Source organism: Myotis nattereri (assembly GCF_964212035.1).
Source record: "Myotis nattereri genome assembly, chromosome: 3".
NCBI classification, from domain to species: Eukaryota; Metazoa; Chordata; class Mammalia; order Chiroptera; family Vespertilionidae; genus Myotis; species Myotis nattereri.
This window is the reverse complement of record NC_138077.1, coordinates 127,475,253-127,497,348: the sequence shown is the minus strand read 5'-3', so window position 1 is coordinate 127,497,348 and position 22,096 is coordinate 127,475,253. Positions and strand designations below refer to the sequence as shown.

The 22,096-nt window shown below is 40.0% G+C and overlaps 2 protein-coding genes across 3 annotated transcripts in view; both read right to left on the bottom strand.

The window, feature by feature from the left end:
• Nucleotides 1-11,096, bottom strand: part of SNRNP48 (small nuclear ribonucleoprotein U11/U12 subunit 48) — a 32,065-nt gene extending 20,969 nt beyond the window's left edge. The window contains exons 1-5 of one of the 2 annotated variants that reach the window (XM_081087241.1): nt 10,896-11,096; nt 8,115-8,228; nt 7,809-7,869; nt 6,404-6,478; nt 147-335 (exon numbers count right to left, since the gene is read on the bottom strand). In XM_081087241.1, the coding sequence (XP_080943367.1) occupies nt 147-335; nt 6,404-6,478; nt 7,809-7,869; nt 8,115-8,228; nt 10,896-11,051 (595 nt within the window). In that variant the 5' untranslated portion in view covers nt 11,052-11,096. Of the gene's footprint in view, nt 1-146; nt 336-6,388; nt 6,479-7,808; nt 7,870-8,114; nt 8,229-10,895 lie in introns of both variants that reach the window. The other variant, XM_081087240.1, reaches the window with a different exon arrangement.
• Nucleotides 11,097-14,820: 3,724 nt separating this feature from the next.
• The window catches only part of DSP (desmoplakin), a 30,491-nt gene continuing 23,215 nt past the window's right edge, over nt 14,821-22,096 (bottom strand). The window contains exons 22-23 of the mRNA XM_081086430.1: nt 19,742-22,036; nt 14,821-18,753 (exon numbers count right to left, since the gene is read on the bottom strand). Of these exons, the coding sequence (XP_080942556.1) occupies nt 15,517-18,753; nt 19,742-22,036 (5,532 nt within the window). The 3' untranslated portion in view covers nt 14,821-15,516. The remainder of the gene's footprint in view (nt 18,754-19,741; nt 22,037-22,096) is intronic.

Sequence of the window (22,096 nt, the reverse complement as noted above, 5' to 3'; positions counted from 1 at the left end):
TCACTACTGAATAAACATCTTTTATACGTGAATATCAGATGACACAAAACCATCTTATTCTTAAAATGGCCTGACATATCATCTTAATAACAGCAAAGAATGCAATAACTATTAAGAAATATAAAACTATGATATTCATCTCAAACCTTGATTGACTTTTGCAGCCAAGTCTACAAAGAGATCACTGTCATTTTCGATAATTTGAGAATCAGAGCGCTTTTTCTTTGTCTCCTCAATTACGAAATCATAGAGGGCAAGACGATCAGCTTGGGTCAGATCACAAACAAATCGTTTGTGATTCAGAGGAACTTCGACAGGTAATGAAGAATAAATCCCTAAAGTAAAAATAAAACCACAAAAATAAAAATACATGAAGCATTGTGGACTTAAGATCTACTACTTATCTATAAACATGCACTATAGTAATGCAGTATGAACACAAATTTTTTTCATAGTATGCCTAAATTGCAAAATATCAATCTATGTAACAAATGATAAAACAATGACTTTATCCTGAATGCTACATTCACATACAGGATATATTGTGGATATTCGCTCTTCTCTCCAACAATGTTAAAACAGATCCCATGAAGGCAGGCAGTAATTATCATAAGACAATGTTCATAAGAAAACCTTTTGGTTAACAATTTTTCAAAGGCTACCCACGCTATAAAAGTAGATATTAACTTCCTTTCTGTGCATATGTTTTTTCCCATAAAAGCTGATGGGGAGAGACTTTTAATAGGTAATATGTATTATAGTTCCATTGAAAATAAATTATAGAAATATGAAAAATGTGTTTAAAAATGTCCTTTTTATATGAGACATCAAGCTACTCATTCCACATTAACAATATATCACATTTGTGTAATGACTCAGAGCTACGGACCAAAAACAATTAAGTAGCAGAAATCCCACACTTCCTCAGACCAGAGAAAGACAGGTTACATTGAGACTAAACTTGTTTTAATTTTCTGAAAAGGAAGCATATTGGCTTAACCAAGTTAACAGAAAAAAGTTAACAGCAGTGCCCCCACAACAGTTACAGAACTTTCTAAAATCTGCTCATTAATGAAAAAAAGTAAATACAATACCTTGATATGATGTATTAAACTTTGAAGAAAAATTTTGTTTTGAGAATCAAATTTTCTCAAAGAAATAAAAAATTATTGTAACTGTAAATAAAGCAATTTAAAACGATAGTCCCAGACTCATTATTCACTAATGCAAAGAACATGAACTACCAAATAAACCCTTTTAATGTTTGCTAAGTTACCCAATAGTAATAACTCTGGTTCACAGAACAATATAAAATCAGTAGCTCTTCCCTGATACTTATATTTGATATTAGCTTTGTTGACTTCCTAAGACGCAAAAAAAATAAATAAATAAATAAAATAAAAGCATACTATAAACTAAGCATTGCAACACATACACACAAAAGATTACTTTATATTTGTCTACAAATTAAGAAAATAGCTACACTGAATAAAGTCTGTGGTCTAACAGCTATAGATAACTTAAATGTGCAAGTCAAAGGATTTTGAATTAGTGGGGAAGAAAGGTTTCCTTTGAAGTCAATCAATTTTACTCCACTTCTGATAGACACTAGGAAAAGCGCTTATGTGCAGCCAGATGTTAAAACATTTAAAAAATGAGTTTGCTTTGATAAACCTAATTCCTTTGAATATAGGCTACAAAGTCTGGAAGGAAAATTAGAAAAGATTAGAAAACACTAAAGTTCAGTCATACTCTACTTAATGAGGGGAATATGTTCTGAGAAATGTGTCGTTAAGCAATTCCATCGTTGTGGGACTACCACAGAGTACACAAGCCTAGATGGTATATCCTACTACACACCTAGGCTTTGTGGTATAGCCTATTGCTCCTAGGCTACAGGCCTGCACAGCATGTTATTATTTTACTAAAGACTGCAGGCAACTGTAACTCAATGGTATTTGTGTATCTAAACACAGCTAAACCTTAAAAGGTAGAATAAAAATACTGTGTAAAAGATCAAGTGTGTGTGGGCGTGTGGCTTGAGGGGGTCGGGAAGGGTTGTGGAGGGAGAGAGAGTAGACATCAGAAAGAGGGAAAGTAGGGAGAAATAGAAGGGGAGAGCAGAAGCAGAGATCAAAAGAGACACAGATAAAACTTAAGATGAGAATAAAAGAGGGAGGATGGGAGAAGGAAAGGAAGGAAAGAGAGGGCCCTTGACAGAAAGAGTGAGAAACAGAGATGGGGCGGGGGGGGGGGGGGGGGGGGGGGAATTGAAAGGAAAGAGAGACAAAGAGAAACAGACAGAGGGAAGGAAAGTGAGTTTATGAGCTTTAGTGTGTGTTAATGTGTGTGCAGGGGTGGGTGCCAGGGGGTGGGGGCAGGGAGCTACTGGGCTCCCCTCCTTCACCAACTCTAGGCCCCAGCCAGGGGCAGGGTGCAGGGCAAGGAGACAACATGCCAAGCCTCCTTGTTTATTTAAGCCACCCAGACAGAACTAGCAGTAAATTCAACATCCTAGTTGGGTCCAGCCTTTTCTTTCAACATCACAAACTTTTGCTTATAACCCATTAAAATCTTATGAACCACCATGGTATATGCAGATCACTGCATAACAAAACATGCATAACTGCAGTGCATGACTGTGTTATAAACAAGCTCCACATAAATCTTTGCCTGTTATTTTTCAAACAAAGAAATATAATTTCCTCTTTGAAATATATTGGAGTTTTCTTTATTCATCTTAAATTTCTATATAAAGATTGATACTTAAATTCTTTGAAAATTCAACTAAAATTCCAAATCAAGACTGTAATACTGTGACAGTGACTAAGATAAAGTTTAGAAATTTGAATGATACTTTTAAAAGGATATCATTTGCAAAAAGGATACTGCATATCTTTAAATAAGGAGTACATTCAGGTTCCTAATTCCTCTTTATACTCACCCCAATTACTGAAAAAGAAAAAGTACAGGAAAAGTTAAACAACAAACTGCATTCAAATCATTCAGAACATAGATATTTCTGACAAAAAATAAAGGGTAAACACACTTACATAAGCTTACATTTCCATAAAATGTAAATTTTCTAACACAAGTTTCTATGCTTTAGATAGAGTGCATTTCAATGTGCTGTAATCATACCAATTCTGTGAACTTCTACTTTTCTGTATAATAGTTTTTAATTGTGGTAAAACATACAAAACATAAAATTTACCATTTTAACCATCTTTAAGTGTACAGTTCATTGGCATTAGTATATTCACACTGCTGTGCAACCATCACTTCTATCCATCTCCAGAGCTTTTCATCACCCTGAACTGACACTCTACTTTTTAGTAACTCTAATTCTCAATTCTTCCTTGTTAGTCACTTTTGCCATCATAGGGCATCTTAAACGTATGAGACACTATACTATTTATTAACAAGAGGTACTATTTCTGAGATACATATTTAGAATTTTAGAGAGAATTCAGAGTCAACTTCTTAACATTAGAGATAAATTACAGCCCACAGAAGCAAAATGACTTGCCAACGTTTCACAAGTGGTAGGAACAGATTAGCTTTAGAGCTACTCTATTTCTATCTCTTTAGGGTTTGTTAGCCATAGTACCCTGATCTTCAAATCGCAGCCATGACTCATACCAAAATCTGTGGATGTTCAAGTCCCTTACATAAAATGGTGTAGAACAATACATAGTCAGCCCTCCACATCCCTGGATTCCCAACTGTGGATCAAAAATACTATTTTGGTATCCTCCTCAGATGCCACGCCCGTGGATGCAAAACCCACAAATATAGAGGGCCAACCGTATTTATTGAAAGAAATCCACGTATAAGTGGACCTATGCATTCAAACCTATGTTGTTCAAAGGTCAACTGTATGTCATGAAATTCAAGTATAACAACTTGAATCTTTAATACAGAAGGAAAAAGATAAACCATCAAATATAAAATGATTGTTTATGATTGAAATTAATATCTTGGTTACAAAATTAACCAAAGTAACTATATCTAAAAATAAGTAAGTAGATCTAATGGTTATTTAAGCTTTCAGGAAGGTTAATGAAATTGAGACCTAATAAGACTGATAAAATGAAAACATAAATATATAACCACACCAAAAAAACCTAAAATTTAGTGAATAAAAAATATTAATTACATGAAAAAATGTAAAATTGTTCATGTTAGTCGTCTTCCCTCAAAATAAACACATCAAAAAGAAGATATTAAAGAGATTTTTGTCCTGGAGTAAAATGTTTAGGTATAAGCAAACTACAAAAATAATCTCTGTTGAGGAAATGCAGAACTCTACACAAGATGAAAAATAGTTTTAAAAAGAGGGTTATAGATCATATAAAAATAGTTCTTAACAGTTAAATCTTAATTTAAGCTAGTACAAAAATTCAAAATCAAATAAAATTTCCTCTTAATGTACTGAAAGAAGTATTCATTCAAAGTAATTATTTGTTTTTATAAAAAACTAAACTCAATGTCCAAATCTGCCTTATTACTCTTATATAAAAACCTCAGATTAGAAAATGATCTAGAAAATTACTCATATATACCTATATATATGAGTAATTATACATATATATAATTCTCACCCATTTCATCTTAATATTGCTTTCTATTGCTCTAAACAACACTAGGAGATAGTTTTATATTACAGATAAGAAAGTAAAAACTCAGAAAAGCTGTCATTTGTATAAGGCCAAGCAACTAGTTTATTTCTTTAAAATAGTCTCACCCAAATGAACAGTATTAATAGTAATATTATGTACAGATATGAAGTTTGTGACATTCTTTTAATTAATCATGATAGACATAATAAATAATGAATATATTTGAGCAATTATGTAGAATCCACAAATATCACTAAATATAGAGTTTCTAACAGAATGCAGAATAATTCAGTGCTGTGTTTGTGCCAAAATTTAGAACTTGGCTCTGGATCCAGCTTTGCTATTATCTAGCAATTCAGTTATGTGTGCCTCTACTTCTTCACCTACTATGGAGGGGAAAATACTCATCCAACCTATCACAAGTTTACTGTGAAGGAGTAATAAAATATATAACAGGGCTTTGGAAAAACATCTCTTAAAAGTATTAAGGACCTTTAGAACAAAGACACCAGAACCTTATCATCTCTATCAGTCAGGGTTTGTTTCTTTATCAGTAAAAAGCAGACACTAGATTATTAGATGATCTTCCAAGTTCTCTTTAAACTCTAATAAATTCAGTAAATCTAACTAGGTAAGGTCAAATAAAGTCTTTTAACAATTAACCCCTCAAAAAAAAATCCTCTACTTTTTAATTGGTTGATTAACAGGGGCAATAGGTAGAACCAATAATAGGGGTTCAGTAAACTCTTCAATAAGAGAAAGTCAAATGTCTCCCTCAAAGAGAAAAACCTGGAATTCAGCACAAAAGTACATAAAAACAGGAGCTTCAAAACAGGAAATACAATGTGCTTCTGCTGTTATAGGAAACAATGTAATGCAGACTAAAGGTAAGGGACTTCCTCCTTCTGAAGCCACAGGGCACTTAGGGAGAAATCGAGCCCAAATATTGGCTTAGAAAAATGAGCTAAGACCCTGAACTTAACAAGAAAGAAAACAAACCATAATAATGGGCTGGTGAATATAATTCAGAAGAGTGAGGAAAGAAAGGTAAGATGTCCAGAGAAAGCTGCCTTCAGAAGGTTCAAAAAACAACTCAAATCCTTATAAAAAGGAGCCAGTCATGTTTAGCTTAGATGTCTTAACTAGGTTCAAAATCTATTAAATCTATTTACTCCTTTACCTTCTATGTTTTTGATGGATTAAGTTTTCTTTCAATTTCCCAGAAGCTCACACTTAAAAATTCTAACCTAGTCTCTGCTGACATAAGCCCCAGAAAGAACTCTTAACCCAGCTCCAAAACTGGGCATAAAAGGATCCACAAACCCTCTGAAATTGTACGTAATACTTTGCATTTTATTTTGAGGGGCAGCTGTGAGAACTAATCTCTTTTAGCCTAAGTCTTTCCTTTTATGTTCATTTCAATAATACATTTAACAATGGGCTAATCCTCAAGAAAGGAAATTTCAGGGTAAAACAGTCTCACTAAATAGGATTTATTAACTAAATAATCATAATTTTAAAAATGATCTATAAGGCAATCTAATCTATTCGGAAATTCCAAAGCATGAAGTCCTAAGACAGTGTCCTAGTCAGACTTGTGTATTTGAGCAGAAAATATCTAACAACTAAGCTGACACCAAGCACAGTAGTCTAATATGTAAAACTTAACCTTTCCCATATAATTGTTTTCACAAGATTTTTCTTAAAAATTAATAACATGTGTGTTTGTGGGAGAAAAATAGTTTTATTCATTATTTAGCTCAAACTATGATGCCACTTACTTTGATTATAATAGTCACCATCTTTTCCAACTGCAGTTCTAGCTTGTTTAATTATCTGGAATTGTGAGTCCTTATCTGTCAAAAAAATCCAAACACAATATGAATCATCAGTGTCCATGATTAGATTATTAACTGGGTTCCAATCCAAGTCCTTTAGACACACAAACCATTTCTTAAGAGAGGCAACACCCCCAATCACTGCCTAGGTCAGTGGTTCTCAACCTTCCTAATGCCGCGACCCTTTAATACAGTTCCTCATGTTGTGGTGACCCCCAATTTCATTGTTACAAATTGAACATAATTAAAGCATAGTGATTAATCACAAAAACAATATGTAATTATATGTGTGTTTTCCGATGGTCTTAGGCGACCCTTGTGAAAGGGTCGTTCAATCCCCAAAGGGGTTGCGAGCCACAGGTTGAGGACCACTGGCCTAGGTAATCTGAAAGCAGAAATTCTTTCAGATCTAGCTAGATCCTAGTAAGTAACCAGAGTTCAGGTGGTTCAGAAAACATAATCAGGCACAAAACAGTAACCGCTAAAAATTTTAGCAACAAATAATATGTAACATTTCTTGAATCCCACTAAGTGTCAAGCACTAGTCTAAGAATATTACATGTATCATTTAATCTTCATAAAAGTGCAAATACCCTGCCCTAGCTCCTTTGGCTCAGTGAACAGAGTGTCGGCCTGCAGACTGAAGGGTCCCAGGTTCGATTCTGATCAAGGGCACATGCCTGGGTCGTAGGCTTGATCCCCAGTAGGGGGCATGCAGGAGGTAGCCGATCAATGATTCTCTCTTATCATTGATGTTTCTCTCTCTCCCTCTCCCTTCCTCTCTGAAAGCAATAAATATACATTTTAAAAAAAGTGCAAATACCATCATTCCCATTTTATAAAGAAATTTAGACAACAAACAGGTTAATTACCTTGCTGAAAGTTACACATCTATTAGTGACAAAACCAGGAGCTGAATCAGGGCCTTCTACTTTAGAGCCCAAGATTTCAACCTCTTAAAACAGCGGTCACCAACCGGTAGCCCACGGACCACTGGTGGTCCATGAGGTCCGAAAGGTTGGTGACTGCTGTCTTAGAACACATTTCCATCTTCAGTCCTGTCTTCAAACTGTGTTGAGTGGACAGATTTTTGTTATAACTAAGAAGAAAGGGGTCTGTCCTACTGTACAAAGCTTTTCAGGATTTTCACTAAATATTAATATAACAGGCCTGGTCTCTAACTTTCAGATTACAAAAACTAGTTTCACTATACATTAATCAATCCTACATTCTCTTAAGGTATAAATGTCCTTAATCATAAAGTCCATTCTTTTGATAATTAAAAAATGAATTATCAATACATACATATAGTAAGATATTTTAAAAATTATAATCTACTAATACTTACTCAAAGTGATTGAAGGTATCTTCATATTCTCATAGAAAAATTCAGAATTATACATTTTATCCTAAACAGTAAAAAGACAAACAAAAAAAGTCAGTGTTCTTGAGAATCAGATGATTAACTATTTTAATATTTGACATAAACCAACAATAGATTAGTATCACTGAAATATCTCTTGCAATAATTTGTGAAATCAGGCTAGTACCATTCTATCCCACAAATGACTATTATTTCATGTCAGAAAACCTCACCCTATACTTCCATATATTGTGAATTTATTAGTGCATGAATTATATGACACACACATACCTCTTCTTCTTTGGTGTAGCCCAGTTTCCTCAATCTACATGATACCATGTGCTTTGCTAAAGATGATTTAGGCATGTGATGATTGAAATCATAAGGACATATCACAACTTCATCCTATAAAAATCAAGCAGAATCAAAGGAAAAAGGTACATAATATTTAAAGATTTAAATAATTATACCATTAAATGTTTACTACTTTGTAAAGTGGTACTATCCAGTTATGTCCTCTTCTGCAAGCCTCTCCCAACACCCTGTTTGAGTGTATGTGCATATTAAAACTCTTTAAAAGCCCCAGCCAAGTCATTCCACACACCAAAAGGTTGGGTGTTCGATTCCCAATCAGGGCACATACCTAGGTTGCAGGTTCAATCCTCAGTTGGAAGTTGGGGTGTGTATGGGAGGCAACCAACCCAACCAATTCATTCTTTCTCTCTCTCTCTCTCCTCTCTCTCTCTCTCTCCCCTCCCTCTCCTTGCCTTCCCTCTCTCCCTCCCCCCTCACCCCCTCTCTTCCTCTTTCCTTCCTCCTCTCTAAAACCAATAAACATATCCTCAGGTGAGAATACAAAATAAATAAATTTTAAAAATTAAAAACCTTTCCCTATAGCCTTTGCCCCCTCTCCACCTCATCAAAGCCCAATTTGGAAAGATTTGTTCACATTCACTGCCTCAACAACCTCACCCATCAATCAGAAGGTCACTAACAACCTTCTGACTACTATAGCCAAAGCACATATCATAGTCCTTATTCATATTTGAATGCTTAGAAGGTCACAAACCAATTGTCTATTTCTGTCATCTTGATACACTTTTCATGGTCCTTCTGCTTCTCTGGTTCCTTCTACCTGATCTCCTCTAAAGACGTCTTCCTTGTTCTACCTGTCCCCCTTTCTTTTCTTTTTTTCCCCAGAGGGAACTTACATACCTGGGCTACACATACATTTTCTTTTACTTAATTTCCAACTCCCAACCTCCACTTCTTTGGCAACTATCAGCTAGTTCTGTATATCTGAGTCTGTTTCTGTTCTGTTTGGCTTATTCATTTGTTTTGGTTTTTTTAGATTCCACATATAAGTAAAATCAGAAGGCATTCATCTTTCTCTGTGAAAATTATTTCACGTAGCACAATTTCTTCAAGGTCCATCCATGTTGTCCCAAGTGGCAGGATTTCCTTCCTTTTTATTGCTGAGTATTATTCCATTGTATGTATGTACCACTCACTACCTGTCCCCCTTTAAATGCTGGTGTTTCATGTCAGTCTAACCACCGGTGGCCTTTGCCATTTGATACATACTTACTAGAAGAACTCATGGCTTCAACTTTCACTATATAGGGATGACTCCCAAAATCTACAGCTAGTTTAGACCTTGTTTCTCTCTTGAGCACTTTACAATAAAGACACTAAAATTTCAACATGACCAAAAATAAATTCATTATATTCATGATTTCCTGATCCCAAATCTGTTCATCTTGTGTTTTCCTATTTCAGTAAAAAGGTCCTACTTGCTCAGATAACTGCCTCTTCTCCCACATCATCCACATCTAATCAATCACCTATCTATCCTTTTTACTCCTAAATAACTCTGAAATCCCTGCACATAATCCATCCATTTTACCACTTCCCCAATTCAGGATATCATGGATTACAAGAGCCATTACCTAACTACTTGCTCCACTTCCAGTCATTTTTTTTTTCACTTTTTTACTGAATTTACTGGAGTGACATTGGTTAGTAAAATTACATAGGTTTCAGGTGTACAATTCTATAGTACGCCATCTGTATACTGTATTATGTGTTCACCCTTTATCCCCCCCCTCCCCCGCAAGCCCTCTTGGGCCTCCCCACACCGCCCTCCGCTTCCGGGCTTGCTGTCCATTCCATTCCTCACACTATGGCTAGTCTGCATCCCAGGTCTGCCGTTTTCTGACCGTATTAAGTAGATACTTAACCTTCTTTTGCTTCCGTTTCCTCATCTATAAAATGGTACAATAGCAGTGCCTCTCTCACAAAGCTACGGTGAAGATTAAGTTATACATGAGTTTATATGCATACGGCGATTCAAACGGGGCCTAGTACACAGCAAGTGTTCAACAAGTGGAAGCAACTAACAGGTTATTAAAAGGTAGATATTAATTATGACATGCCCAGACTCAAAATGCTCCCCTGCCGCCCCCACTGCCCTCATTAAAAAAGATGTGCATAGGTTCTTTGAAATGGCCGACCCAGGCCCCTACCCACCATCCTTAGAACACCCTCCCTCCCGCCACGCCTTTTGGAAAATCACAAGGGGTCGCTAACACACTTGCCTGCATTTTCTCAAAACAACGCTCATGTTCAGCAGGGCTGCTAGCCACCCTCTCTCGGGGATGCCCTTCGTCATTCCAGGCTCGGTGCTCTCCCGGCGGGAGGTGGGCAGTTTGGGCAGAGAAAGGCGAACCGAGACCCAAGCTCTCCCGGCTCGGAGTCGGGTGCCCCCGCGCATCCGTGCGGCAGGACGAAGCCCCCGCCCGCACCCCGGCAGCGCTCGGAGGCCCCGTCGCTGGTTTTCTCCACAGACAGCAGGCCCGCCGCTCCCGCCCGCCCGGAGCACTGCCACCATTTCTTTACCCCCGAGTCCCAGGAGGTGCGCCGCACAGGAGGCGCCGGACGCTCCGAGCCGTCCCAGGAGCCCACCGCCGCTCTGCCCCGGGCGCGGCTCCCACGCCCTTCCCCCCGCCGCCCTGCGTGGACGCGGCCGCCACAGAGAACCGCAGCTCAGGGCCGCAAGGGCCGCACCCTCACCTCGGCCGCCGCCGCCTCCCCGGGGTCCAGCCGATCCAGGCTCCAGCCCAGGGACGACGTGACCTCCTGCAGCGTCCGACAGCAGCTCTCCACGAACTCGCTCAGCTCCTCCTGCAGCCGCCGCCGATCCTCCAGCGGGGGCGGCTCGCCCTCCATGGCCGCACCCAGCCGCCGAGGGGAAGCGGCCGAACTGCCAGCGGCGCGCGCGGCCTTCTGGGGGTTGTGGGCGGGGTCCCCGCGCCACGTGACTAGAACCGCCTACCGGGACGGGCCCGAGAAGGGCGGGAGCTGTCATTCTGAGAGGTGTTTTCCGTCTCTTTCCAATATCGCTGCTTTAGTCACTGCTCCTGGACGCATTTGCTCCTGGCCTGCCCTGAACGCCATTACCACCCTCATCTACTTTTTTAAATACAGCGTTTTTATCTAAAGAACAGTTTGAAGAATAATGCAGTGCGCATTCGCACAGCTGTCCTCCCGCTCCTTAACTGTAACATGTGGCCACGTTTGCTTTCTCCCACTCTGTCTACACAGCCCCACGCACTATTTTTGCTGAATTATTTGAAAGTCAGTTGTATTTACTTCACCCCAAAAAGTTTGTATGAATCTCTTAAGAATGAGGATATTTTGCTTCCATAACCACAGTAAATGATCAACTCTAAGAAAAAAGAATCATTCCAAAATGTCTAATATACAGTTCATATTCAAATTTCCCCAGTTGTCCCCCAAATTCCTTTTATAGCCGTTTCACTTCTTCCAACTCATGACCTACAATCGGTTATTGTCTCTTTTACTTTACAAAAGTCTGTCTCCCCTACTCTCCTTTTTATTTTTATTTTATTGTATTTTATTGATTTTTACAGAGAGGAAGGGAGAGGGATAGGGAGTTAGAAACATCAATCAGCTGCCTCCTGCACACTCCCTACTGGGTATGTGCCCCCAACCAAGGTACATGCCCTTAACCAGAATCGAACCTGGGACCCTTCAGTCCACAGGCCGATGCTCTATCCACTGAGCCAAACCGGTTAGGGCTACTCTCCTTTTTAAACTGAGCCAGTGAATTTTGTCAGGAGCCTCAGCCACTTGTCCTGTAGAATGTCCCTCTTTCTGGATTTGTCAGATTTTTTTTCCTTTATGAGTAGGTTCAGTTTACGCATTTTTGCAAGATGTGTGTACCTCTTTATTACATCTCATAAAGGACACATATTTTAGATTCTCTATTAGTAATGCAAAATTTGATCACTTAGTAAAGATGATGGCTGTATCGCTCCATTTTAATAGTACGTTTCTTCTTGGTAATTGGTAATCTGTGGGATACCTTATGCCATATGAATGTCCTGTTCTCCAACAAACTCACACAATCCTTCGCTGAATCTCATTATGTTAGGAATTATGATGATTCTTTTTTTAAAGATTTTTTAATTGATTTCTAGAGAGAAAGAGAGGAGAGAAACATCCATTTGAGACATCGATTGGCTGCCTACCACACACATGCCACCTGGGATCAAGCCCAAAACCTGGCCAAGTGCCCCACCTGGAAATAATGGGCAACCTTTCTGTAGTGCACAGAATTATGCCCAACAAACTAGGCCACACCAGCCAGGGCTTATGATGGTTTTTTACTGCTATTATGGCTTCTACATGTATTAGCTAGCATTCTAACCACACCTTCACTTTGTTTCACTGTGGAACCAATGTGTTTTTTTAAATTATTGAGTTATTAATGATAAATTATTTTTAAAGTCATTATTACTATTCCATTACCATCATAATTCTTGTTGATGCTCAAATTGTCTCAAATTTGACCTGTGGGAGCTACTTTATACCAGTCCATGTCTGTTTGACATGTTCCTAAGAGTCCTTGCGAACTTCCTTACATTGACTAATTCCAGTTTACTTTTTACATTTCCTACCCAAGACCTGGAATCAGTTCCCATAGATGGTTTTAACTCCTAGAATATACTCCTACTTATATTATTTATTTTATTCAAGCCTGATGCCAAATCTTTGGTTCCCTTGGCACTTGTATGCACCAGATGAGGAAAAAAAACATGAAGGAAATTTTTGTGAACAGCTGTTTCCAAAGACAAATAGCACAATTTTCTCACCTACAGACAAATGGTGATGAATATAAAAAGGCAGTACCAGAAAACACAGAAACAATCCAATAGCTGCAAGCAGATGTGGGGTAAGGGATGAGTTCTAGAAGTAGCTTATTCATTCTGCCCACAGCATCTTTACTTTTTATTCACATTTAGAGTTACCCTAGCAGCCTAGAACATGTTACACTATTTGAATGTGAGGTGATTTTTACTGAAAAGTTATATATTTCCCTTTTCAGTGGGTGCACTGTGTATCTAAACCAAATCAAAACTTAGTGCAGGTCAAGAATATCCTCTCTCCCAGGACAGAGGTCCTATTTCATTTTACAGCAGCTCGAAGTGGCTACACTATTTCGGAATTGTTTTACATTGATGCTTCTTAGTCTATTTAATCATCATTTTCCTAGAGCAGTCTCCTGCCCTATTCTAGTTTAGGCCTCTGTAATGGGCTGAATTGTGTCATTCCCCCCACCCCCCCACTCCAAATGCTGTCTAATCCCTAACCCCCAATATGACTATATTTGGAGATAGGGCCTTTAGAAGAGGTAATTATGGTTAAGTGGGGGTGGGGGGAGGTTAAATGATATTATTGAGTGGGGCCCTAATGTGATAGGACTAGTATTCTTAAAAGATTAGGAAGAGACACCAAAGCTCCCTCCATACTCATCACTGTCTACAAGCCTGAAAGTTGTCACCAGAAAACCAATCCTGGACTGCAACTTAATCTTGGAATTTTACCTTCCAGAACTATGAGAAAATAAATTTAAGCCACCCCATCTGAGGTATCTAATTACAGCAGCCCAAGATAACACAGCCTTGCAGCTCTAGCATAAGGAAACTCTACTTCCCCCAACATAGCATTTATCATATATTTTTTTCTTCCTTTCATATTACAAGGACTATTTTTTTACCATGTATTCCTACCATGGGATCTACAGTTTCTGGCACAATGTGTGGCACACAGAAGAACTCAATATTTGGTGAATGAAACTAATTACAAACCTTTCTAGATTGGGAAGGGGGCAAGGGCAAGAAAAGAGGTAAGACATGAATGCTGTTTTCACGCTAAGTACCAAAAGCTCCAATAATTTAAGTATTATCTTAAGTATGATCAATTAGCATTTAACTTGCTTTCCTATTTCCTCTCTGCACTATAAAATGTTTGATTGTATTAATACTAGTGACATATGCAAGTTGTCCCACTGACTGCGTTGTGTGCCTTCTGTCCCCATCCAGGCTGCAAAGGCCTGAAGTCAGGGGTCTTCTAAATTCTATTGAACCTCATAGTACCTAGAATACTAGACACTAAATAGATATTCACTAAAGTCATGTTAATTTAATGACAAATGTCTTAATTTCAAGTTTCTCTTTGTCCTTCAACAGAGAGTCAAGAACTCTTCAGAAACTATTTTCATAGATTCAAGGACAACACTTTTATGGGACAAAATGAAATATCCAAATGAGAATCTTAGCCACCTCATGTTTTTTAAATGTTATGATGATAACTTGCCCATGCTGCTTGGTATTCATTGTCCACCATAAAATAGAACAGGGTATTGACCTCTGGCCTGGCTTCTACAAAGGCTTATTTCCAAGGACTCTACCTGGTATACAGCAGGCACTTGAGAAACGTTGAAAAAAAAACTAACTACAAAGATGAAATTCTAACACGAATTCAGAATGAAAATAGTTTATAAGTAGTCTTTCTTAATATGTGTTTTGAAAACAGATGGTTTTAGATATATTTTATAATAATCAAAAAGCTGTTGCTAAATGCCCTTGTATGTATAAACATGCTATTAAATCAAAACACAAAAATTCAAAAGTCCAAAAGTTTATTGCTAGAACAGCAAACTTCATAGACATCTTTTTAAAGTACATTGAAAATGACAAGCAAAATAAACAGAAAACTTTGACCAAAGAAAAGCAAAGATTGCTGCTATTATGAACATACAGTCAAATTAATACCAAACCAAACAGATACATAGGAGTATAGGGGTCATACAATCCACATTCTAAAACTAAAAGGATACTCATTCCAAAATGCTCAGTTTGGGGTGGGTTTTCTCGGGTGGGTTTTTCTTGGGGAGGGGTACTATGTACTAATACAGAAAATGGAACTATTTAGATGAGAAACAAAATGATGACTAAAATATTAGTAATCAATTTAATTTTCATCTCCAAGAACAGAAATCTGTATTATAGGCCAAAAAATATTCAAGAAGAATGGATCAAAAATCTAAAAACAGAAGAAAAACAAATTCTAAATTCAATTTGTGCTATCCTTACAACTGATTACCACTTCATATACACTACATTCAGTGTATTACAATAGCTAAGGTGAGCTAAGAAGATAAAAAGCCAGAACCGCCTTTACTACTTGATTTAACCCTGGCAATGTTTTCTTAAGCACAGAAAATTCTATCACTATATTGCAAGCATTAGATTTTCTTTATTATTTAATAAAGTGAAAAAATGCATATAAATGAAGTCAAGGTATAGCAACCATTTCTAACTGACTATTAGTGCCCAATAGAGCTGCTGCTAAAGGAGTAGGAGGAGTAAGTGTAGGAAGAATTCCCTGTGGCATCAAAGCTTCCTCTCCTGGACCCACTGCGGGAACCAGAGCGGGAGCCTGAGCGAGATCCAGAGCGGGAGCCGGAGCGGGAGCCTGGAGCAGAAGACATGTTATAAGGGCTAGGCAAGCCCTTGGATGAAACAGAGGCGGCCTCCAGAAGGCGCAGGCCAGTGACATCTTCCACCATGGAGCGATTCATGGCATCCTTATAGGATATTTTCAATTTGGTTTTGGGGCAGGTCAGGATTTTGGCATAGCTGCTGATATCTTGCAGCCTCTGAGCTGCTCGGCCGTCGATAAACCCCTTTCTGATGGCTTCCTCAACGCTTATCCTCCCATGCACTTCGGGGTCAACTAGGCCTCCTGTGAGGTACTGGAACTCCATGAAGCGCTGGCCAGCCTCATATGGAAGCCATTTTTCTTTCACTGCTTCTGCTGCCGACATCTTCTTTCCCTTCACACCTTCAAAGCCAATGAAGGCTTTCTGAGCAGGCTTCAGCCTGGTAGCCATCTCTTGATCCACCAGGCCCTGGGAGATCGCATCCTGCAGTGACAGCTTCTGACCGGAGGTTGGATGGATAATGCCGCCTGTGCAGGCCTGAGCCTCCAGAAGCCTCTGACCAGTGATGCTATCCACAATGCCCCGCTCTATGCCTTCTGCAATGGAGATCTTCTCCAGGTTCTCTATGTCAAAGATGGCTGCAATGGGGCTTGATTCCTCCAGGGGGTCAGACAGAGAGCTGCTCTTGATAGTCAAATTCCTGACACTGGATATGGTGGAAATCTTACTTACTGACTCATGTCGGGCACTGCTAAAAACTTCATCACTGACACTACCACCCATGCCACTGCTGTTGCCAACACCATTTTTCAAGGAGATCATATCAGCAAATTGGGTGAGGCTGAGGCTGCCGGATCGGTACTGTTCAAAGAACTTCCTGTCAACAAGGCCCTTGTCAATAGCATCTTGAATATCATACTGACTGCCTGTCTTTCTATCTACCAGGACCACCCTGGTGGAGCCGTCAGACCCAGTGATGGTTATTTCTTCCCACTCACACTCCTGCTCACATAGCTCCTTAAAAGTTTCATAATCGATAAGGCCCTTCTTGTAAGCCTCCTGAACAGACATCTCCTTGTTGGTTTCTGGGTCCACGATGACCACTCTACGCTTCCTTAGGGTATTCTTCTGCGATGTCTGCACCTGCTTCTTCTTTTCTTTCAGAGGCAGTAGACAGAGCCCTGTTTCCTCATCCTTGATGCATCTTTCTTTTAGCTGAAGATAGGTAAGATTTTCCTCAGTGTTTGGGTCAAAAAACCCTTTTGTGTCATCAGTTGGATCTGAGAGAATCTCGCTGAGCTCCTCATTAAAGTAGCCCCTCTTGTAGGCCATGTCAACTGGTAACCGATGGCTCTCCTTCGGGTCGATGATCCCACCGGTTGCAATCTGTGCTTCTAACAATCGAATGCCGTGGCCCTTCTCAATGAGTTCCTTGTTCATCGCTTGGAACAAAGAGATAATGTTTCCCGTTTCAGGGTCATTATACCCAGTGACAGCCCGTTCTGCAGACAGGAGCTTTTCTTTGAACTCAATACCCACCAGACCTCTTTTATAGGCTTCCTCCACTGTTAACCTCAAGTTGCTAACAGGATCCACTATAAAGCCAGTAGCTGCTTGGGCTTCCAGCAACTCCAGAGCAGTACCAGGTCGGACCAAGCCAATCTTCATGGCCTCATAAATGCCAAGCTTCTGTTTTGTGGTCTCATTGTAAATTCCTGCTATGCAGCTTGAACCCTGAAGGAAGTCCTTAATTCTCTCACCAACTTCATCATAGGAAATTCGACCTGATTCCAGTTCATTTACAGTGGATAGTCCCAATATGCCAGAATCCACTAGCTCAGAAACGGTCACAGGCTGTCTGATTCCTGGGAAGGACATACTTCTCTTCTGTACCGTCAGCAAAAGCAGACCAGTGTGAGGTTCAATTCTGCACCGTTCCCTCAGCTGCATGTAACTGACCTTCTTTTGGGTGACTGGATCCACAAAGTTTTTCTGACTATCTCGGGGATCATTCAGGGACCTATACAAATCTCTGTCAATCAGCCCACGGGCCAAGGCTACATCTTTTGGCAAAAAGACACTGTTCACGGGGTCCACTACACCCCCTGAAGCGATCTGGGCTTCCAGCAGGCGCATTCCGGTTTCTCTATCAATCAAATTTTTCTTGATGGCTTCTGAAAGGGATACTGTCTTGCCTGAAAATGGGTCATCAAAACCAGTGATAGCTTTTTCTGCCGTATATATCTGTTGTCGGTCATCGAAATCAATGAGGTCCCGAGCTATTGCATTGTCAACCGTCAGCTTCTCATTCCTATGGGGATCAATTATACCACCTGTAGCTGCCTGGGCCTCCAGAAGCATGACTGTGGATTCTGGGGTGATTAGATTCTTTCTCTTGGCCTCTACCAAAGAGTACTTTTCCTTAGGGGAAACAGAAGCTCCAGCGATAGCTCCTGCGCCCCGAAGGAAAGGCTGGATTTCAGAAGCAACTTCTTCCACTGACTTTTTCCCCTTCAGCAGTTTGTCCAAGGTTGTTTTGTCAATCAGCTGGCACTCGTAGAGCTGCATCGCCGTCACCTTCTTCCTCAGTCCATCAAACACCAGCTTGGAGGAGTCAACAGTCCATTCATACTCCGTCTGGGTCTCCCGATGGGATCCATATGGGCGCTGTTTGAGTTTATCGATTTCCCTCTGAAGTCGGCAACGTTCTGTTTCCAACTGGGACTGTGTGTCCCTGGTAGAATCCTCCAGCTTTCGCCTGCACCTCTCTTCAATCCTCTTGATCTCAGCCTGGAGTCTTTCGATCTCACTCCTAAGGCTGTTCTTCTCTCTCTCGCTCTTTTCTCTTTCTGACTCTATCTTTCTAATAGCCTCTTCTTTGCGGGAATATTGAGTTTTCCACTGGTTCAGGTCATTCTGGATTTGCTGTTTCTCACACTCAAGGCGCTGTTTCACCCTGCTTTCTGCCTCTAGGGTTGCTTTGGCGCGGTTCAGCTCATCCTCCAGCCTCTGCAGCCTGATCTTGTCTTGCTCCAGAACCTTGATTTTCACCAGCAGGCTCTCTCTTTCCTGCACCACCTGCGTGCACTGACTCTTTGATTCATGAATCCTATTAGATGCCTGTAATTTAAAAAGAAAGAAATGGGAAAAACATGTTTGAATCATATCATATGACTACCATAATTTAACCTCTTTTCCTACATTATCTAAAAAAAAAAAAAAAAAAAAAAAAAAAAGTGCTTATTTTCTTTTCTTTGTTTCCCTGGGTATACTGTTATTTTGTTATCTTATAAATTCATGAAAAAATTCTGTAGATTTATGTTGCCACTTTGCAAAATGGCTTCATACTTACTTTTTTTCCCCCCATAAAAGGAACTAGAAGTTGTAGACCTGTCTTGTTCTTAACAGCAATTAAGTTTCAAGAAAATATAGCAGTTGTGTTCTAGGTAATTAATTACACCTGCTATACCTACACCTCACCTGTTACAGTTACACTAACATGTTTTAAAAAGCAATAAAAATCTTTGCAAATATATACATAACCCACACCCAGCCCCACACAAATATTGTCTATAGAAGTCAAATGTATTAGAAGCTAAAGAAGTTGTTTTTAAATTTAGGGGTTAAAAAAATAAAAGCCAAACAAGTGAGGCCATGATCTAGAGAGTAGAATAATGCATGCAGAAAAAGCATGCAAGCAAGAGAGAAAAGGTGATTTTAAAATTGCATCGAAAACGCCTATGACATGGCTTTTATTTAGGAAATTTTAAATTAAAAATATAGGTCATAGCTCACTAAGTAAGAGCTATCTTCTATAAAATAGAGTGAGACACTCAGAGGAATTGATCTCAGATGTTATACCTATGCTAAAGTTCTAAAAGCAGAGCCAAACACAGGTTACACACAAATTGGCATTGACACAGTGACAGAGTGGAAGTGCAAAAAGCACTGAAGCTACTTTAAAGCAGTTGCCTGGATGATGACAGATAGTACAGTAATAAAAAGAAAAAGTAGACTTTCTACAAGCATCCATCTCAGTAACAAGAGCACAGTTCAGGTAAGATGACAATGAAGTGAATTATTTGAGAGACAGTGGAGCTGTGAATACCTCTAAAGCCTGCTTTTGGAATTTCTCAATTTCCTGTCTCAAATTTTCCCTCTCTCTCTGTAAATCATTAATCAGCCCCTGCAGTTCCAGGGTTCGGTTGTTGCTGATCTGCAGTTGGCTTCTTAGTTCAGAGATGGTTGCGTTTTTATCACTATCGGCTTCACTTCGGCCCCTCCTGAGCTCATCATATTCCAGCTTCAGGTTCCGTAGTTCTTCCTCCAACATCAAGTGCTCCTTGGTCAAGTTCTCTGTGAGAGACTGCAGCCTCTCGATTTCTATTTTGCTTTCATTTAAGCTTCTGCTTTTATCTTCTATCGCCTTCTGGAAATGCTCGTTCCTTACGTGAGCCTGTTTGACATTTTCTTGTTCCTGGAGCAGCTGGCGCCTCAGGGCCTCTACCTCCGAGGCCAGCCTCCTCAGCTCTTCCTGGGTCCTCTGCTTGTCCCTCACGTGGCCGTCCAACACATCCCTCTGCTGCCGGAGGTCATCCTCGCTCCTTTTCTTAATGATGGACACCTGCTCCAGCTGCTGGGTCAGGCTGGTGATTTTTATCGCTTGCTCCTTCAAAGACCTCCTCATGCCGTCTAGTTCCTCCTCTAGCTGCTTCCTCTTGCAGGAGTCTTCTGAGGCCGTCCTCTTCAGCCGCATCAGCTCCTCCTCCACTTTCTGTTTCTGCAACTGCAAGTCTTTCAGAGAATTCTGGAATCTTGTGATGTCCTGGTCCTTCACGGTCCTCTCCTGGGAAATCCTTTCATAGTCGATTCTCAGGCGTGTTAGTTCTTTCTCGTGAACCTTCAATTTGCTTATCGTCTCTGTTGCACTGTCATTTGCTTTCTGCAGGTCAAACTGGGTCCTTTGTAATTTAGCATTTTCATCTTTCAGGAATTGTCGTTCATTGGTCTCTGTTTCTATAAGTTGTTTTAATCTCTCTATCTCTTTGTTTTTGTCCTGGATGGTCTTGGCAGCATCATCAAGAGACTGCTTGTATCTCAGGCTCTCTTCTGTTCGCATCTGAGTGACCTGTCTCAGCTCAATCTCCAGCTGCTGCTTTCTCTGAGACACCTCCGAGCCCGTGGCCTTTTGCTGCTGGACGTTTTCTTCAACCCTCCTGAGATTCTCTGTGGTCTGGGCTAAAGTGTTCTTCAGCCTCTTCACTTCTTCAGAGAGGCTCCTGTTTTCTCTGGTGAGGTTATCTATCTGGGCTCGGTAGCCACTGGTGTCCTCTTCCCTCTTCATGGTGAGCTGGTGGATGGTCGTCTTGGTGATGTTGATCTCGGTCTCAAACTGGTTTTTTAAGCTAATGATTTCCTCGTCGTAATTGTTTCTTACCTTAGCCAGTTCATTTTCATATTCCCAGCGGCGCTTCGCCTCATCCTGAAAATCAACTTTGAGTCTTTCAATCTCCTTGTTTTTGTCCTGAATGGTTTTTGCAGCCTCCTCCAGGGACTGCTTGTGTCTTGCATTGTCCTCTGAGCGCTGCTGGATGACCTGCTTAAGCTCTATCTCCAGCTGCTGCTTCTTTTGCATCGTCTCGGAGCCACAGGCCTTTTGTTGAAGGGCATCTTCCTCAGCCCGCCTTCGCTGCTCAGTGGTCTGCAGGATGCTGTCATTCAGCCTGACGATCTCATCCTTCAGATCTCGATTTTCCCTTGTGAGTCTGTCAAGCTGGTTTCTAAGGTTTTTGGAATCATCCTCCTTTTGCATGCTTATCTCCTGGATGGTGGTCTTCGTAATGTTAATCTCTGTTTCAAACTTGTTCCTTAAATTACTCATCTCCTCATTATAGTGGTTTCTTACCTTTGCCAGCTCACTTTCATATTCTCTCTTCCGGGCACTCTCCTCCTGCAGAAGAATCCTCAACCTTTCTATCTCGAACTCCTTGTCTTTGATGGCTTTTTCAGACTCTATTTTTTGCCAACCAAGGCTCTCCTTTTCACATTGCCTGGCTTTCTGCAGTTGGTCATAGTCACTCTTCTGTTGGTCAAATCTGTCTTCCACAGCCTTTCTTCTTCTCTTTTCATCTTCAATCTCATAAGTCAGTCTGGTGATCTTCTCATTGAGTTCTTTTATTTGGCCATAGCACTTGTCTAGATTTTGCTTAGCTGCCTTTCCATCCAGCTCAGCTTGTCTCTTTAGTTCCTCCAGGCTCACAAGCTTTGCTTTGAACTGGGAACACTCTGTCTGATATTTCTGCAGGTTCTGATCCAGGAATTTGTTCTTATTGCAGTTTTCAGAGTTAGCATCTCGGGCCAGTCTAAGCTCCTCTTCTAAAACTTCAATCTTCGTATTTTTCAGCTACAAAAGTAAAATCAGAAACATGTTGAAACAAAAACACGTCATAGCACAAGAAGGAAA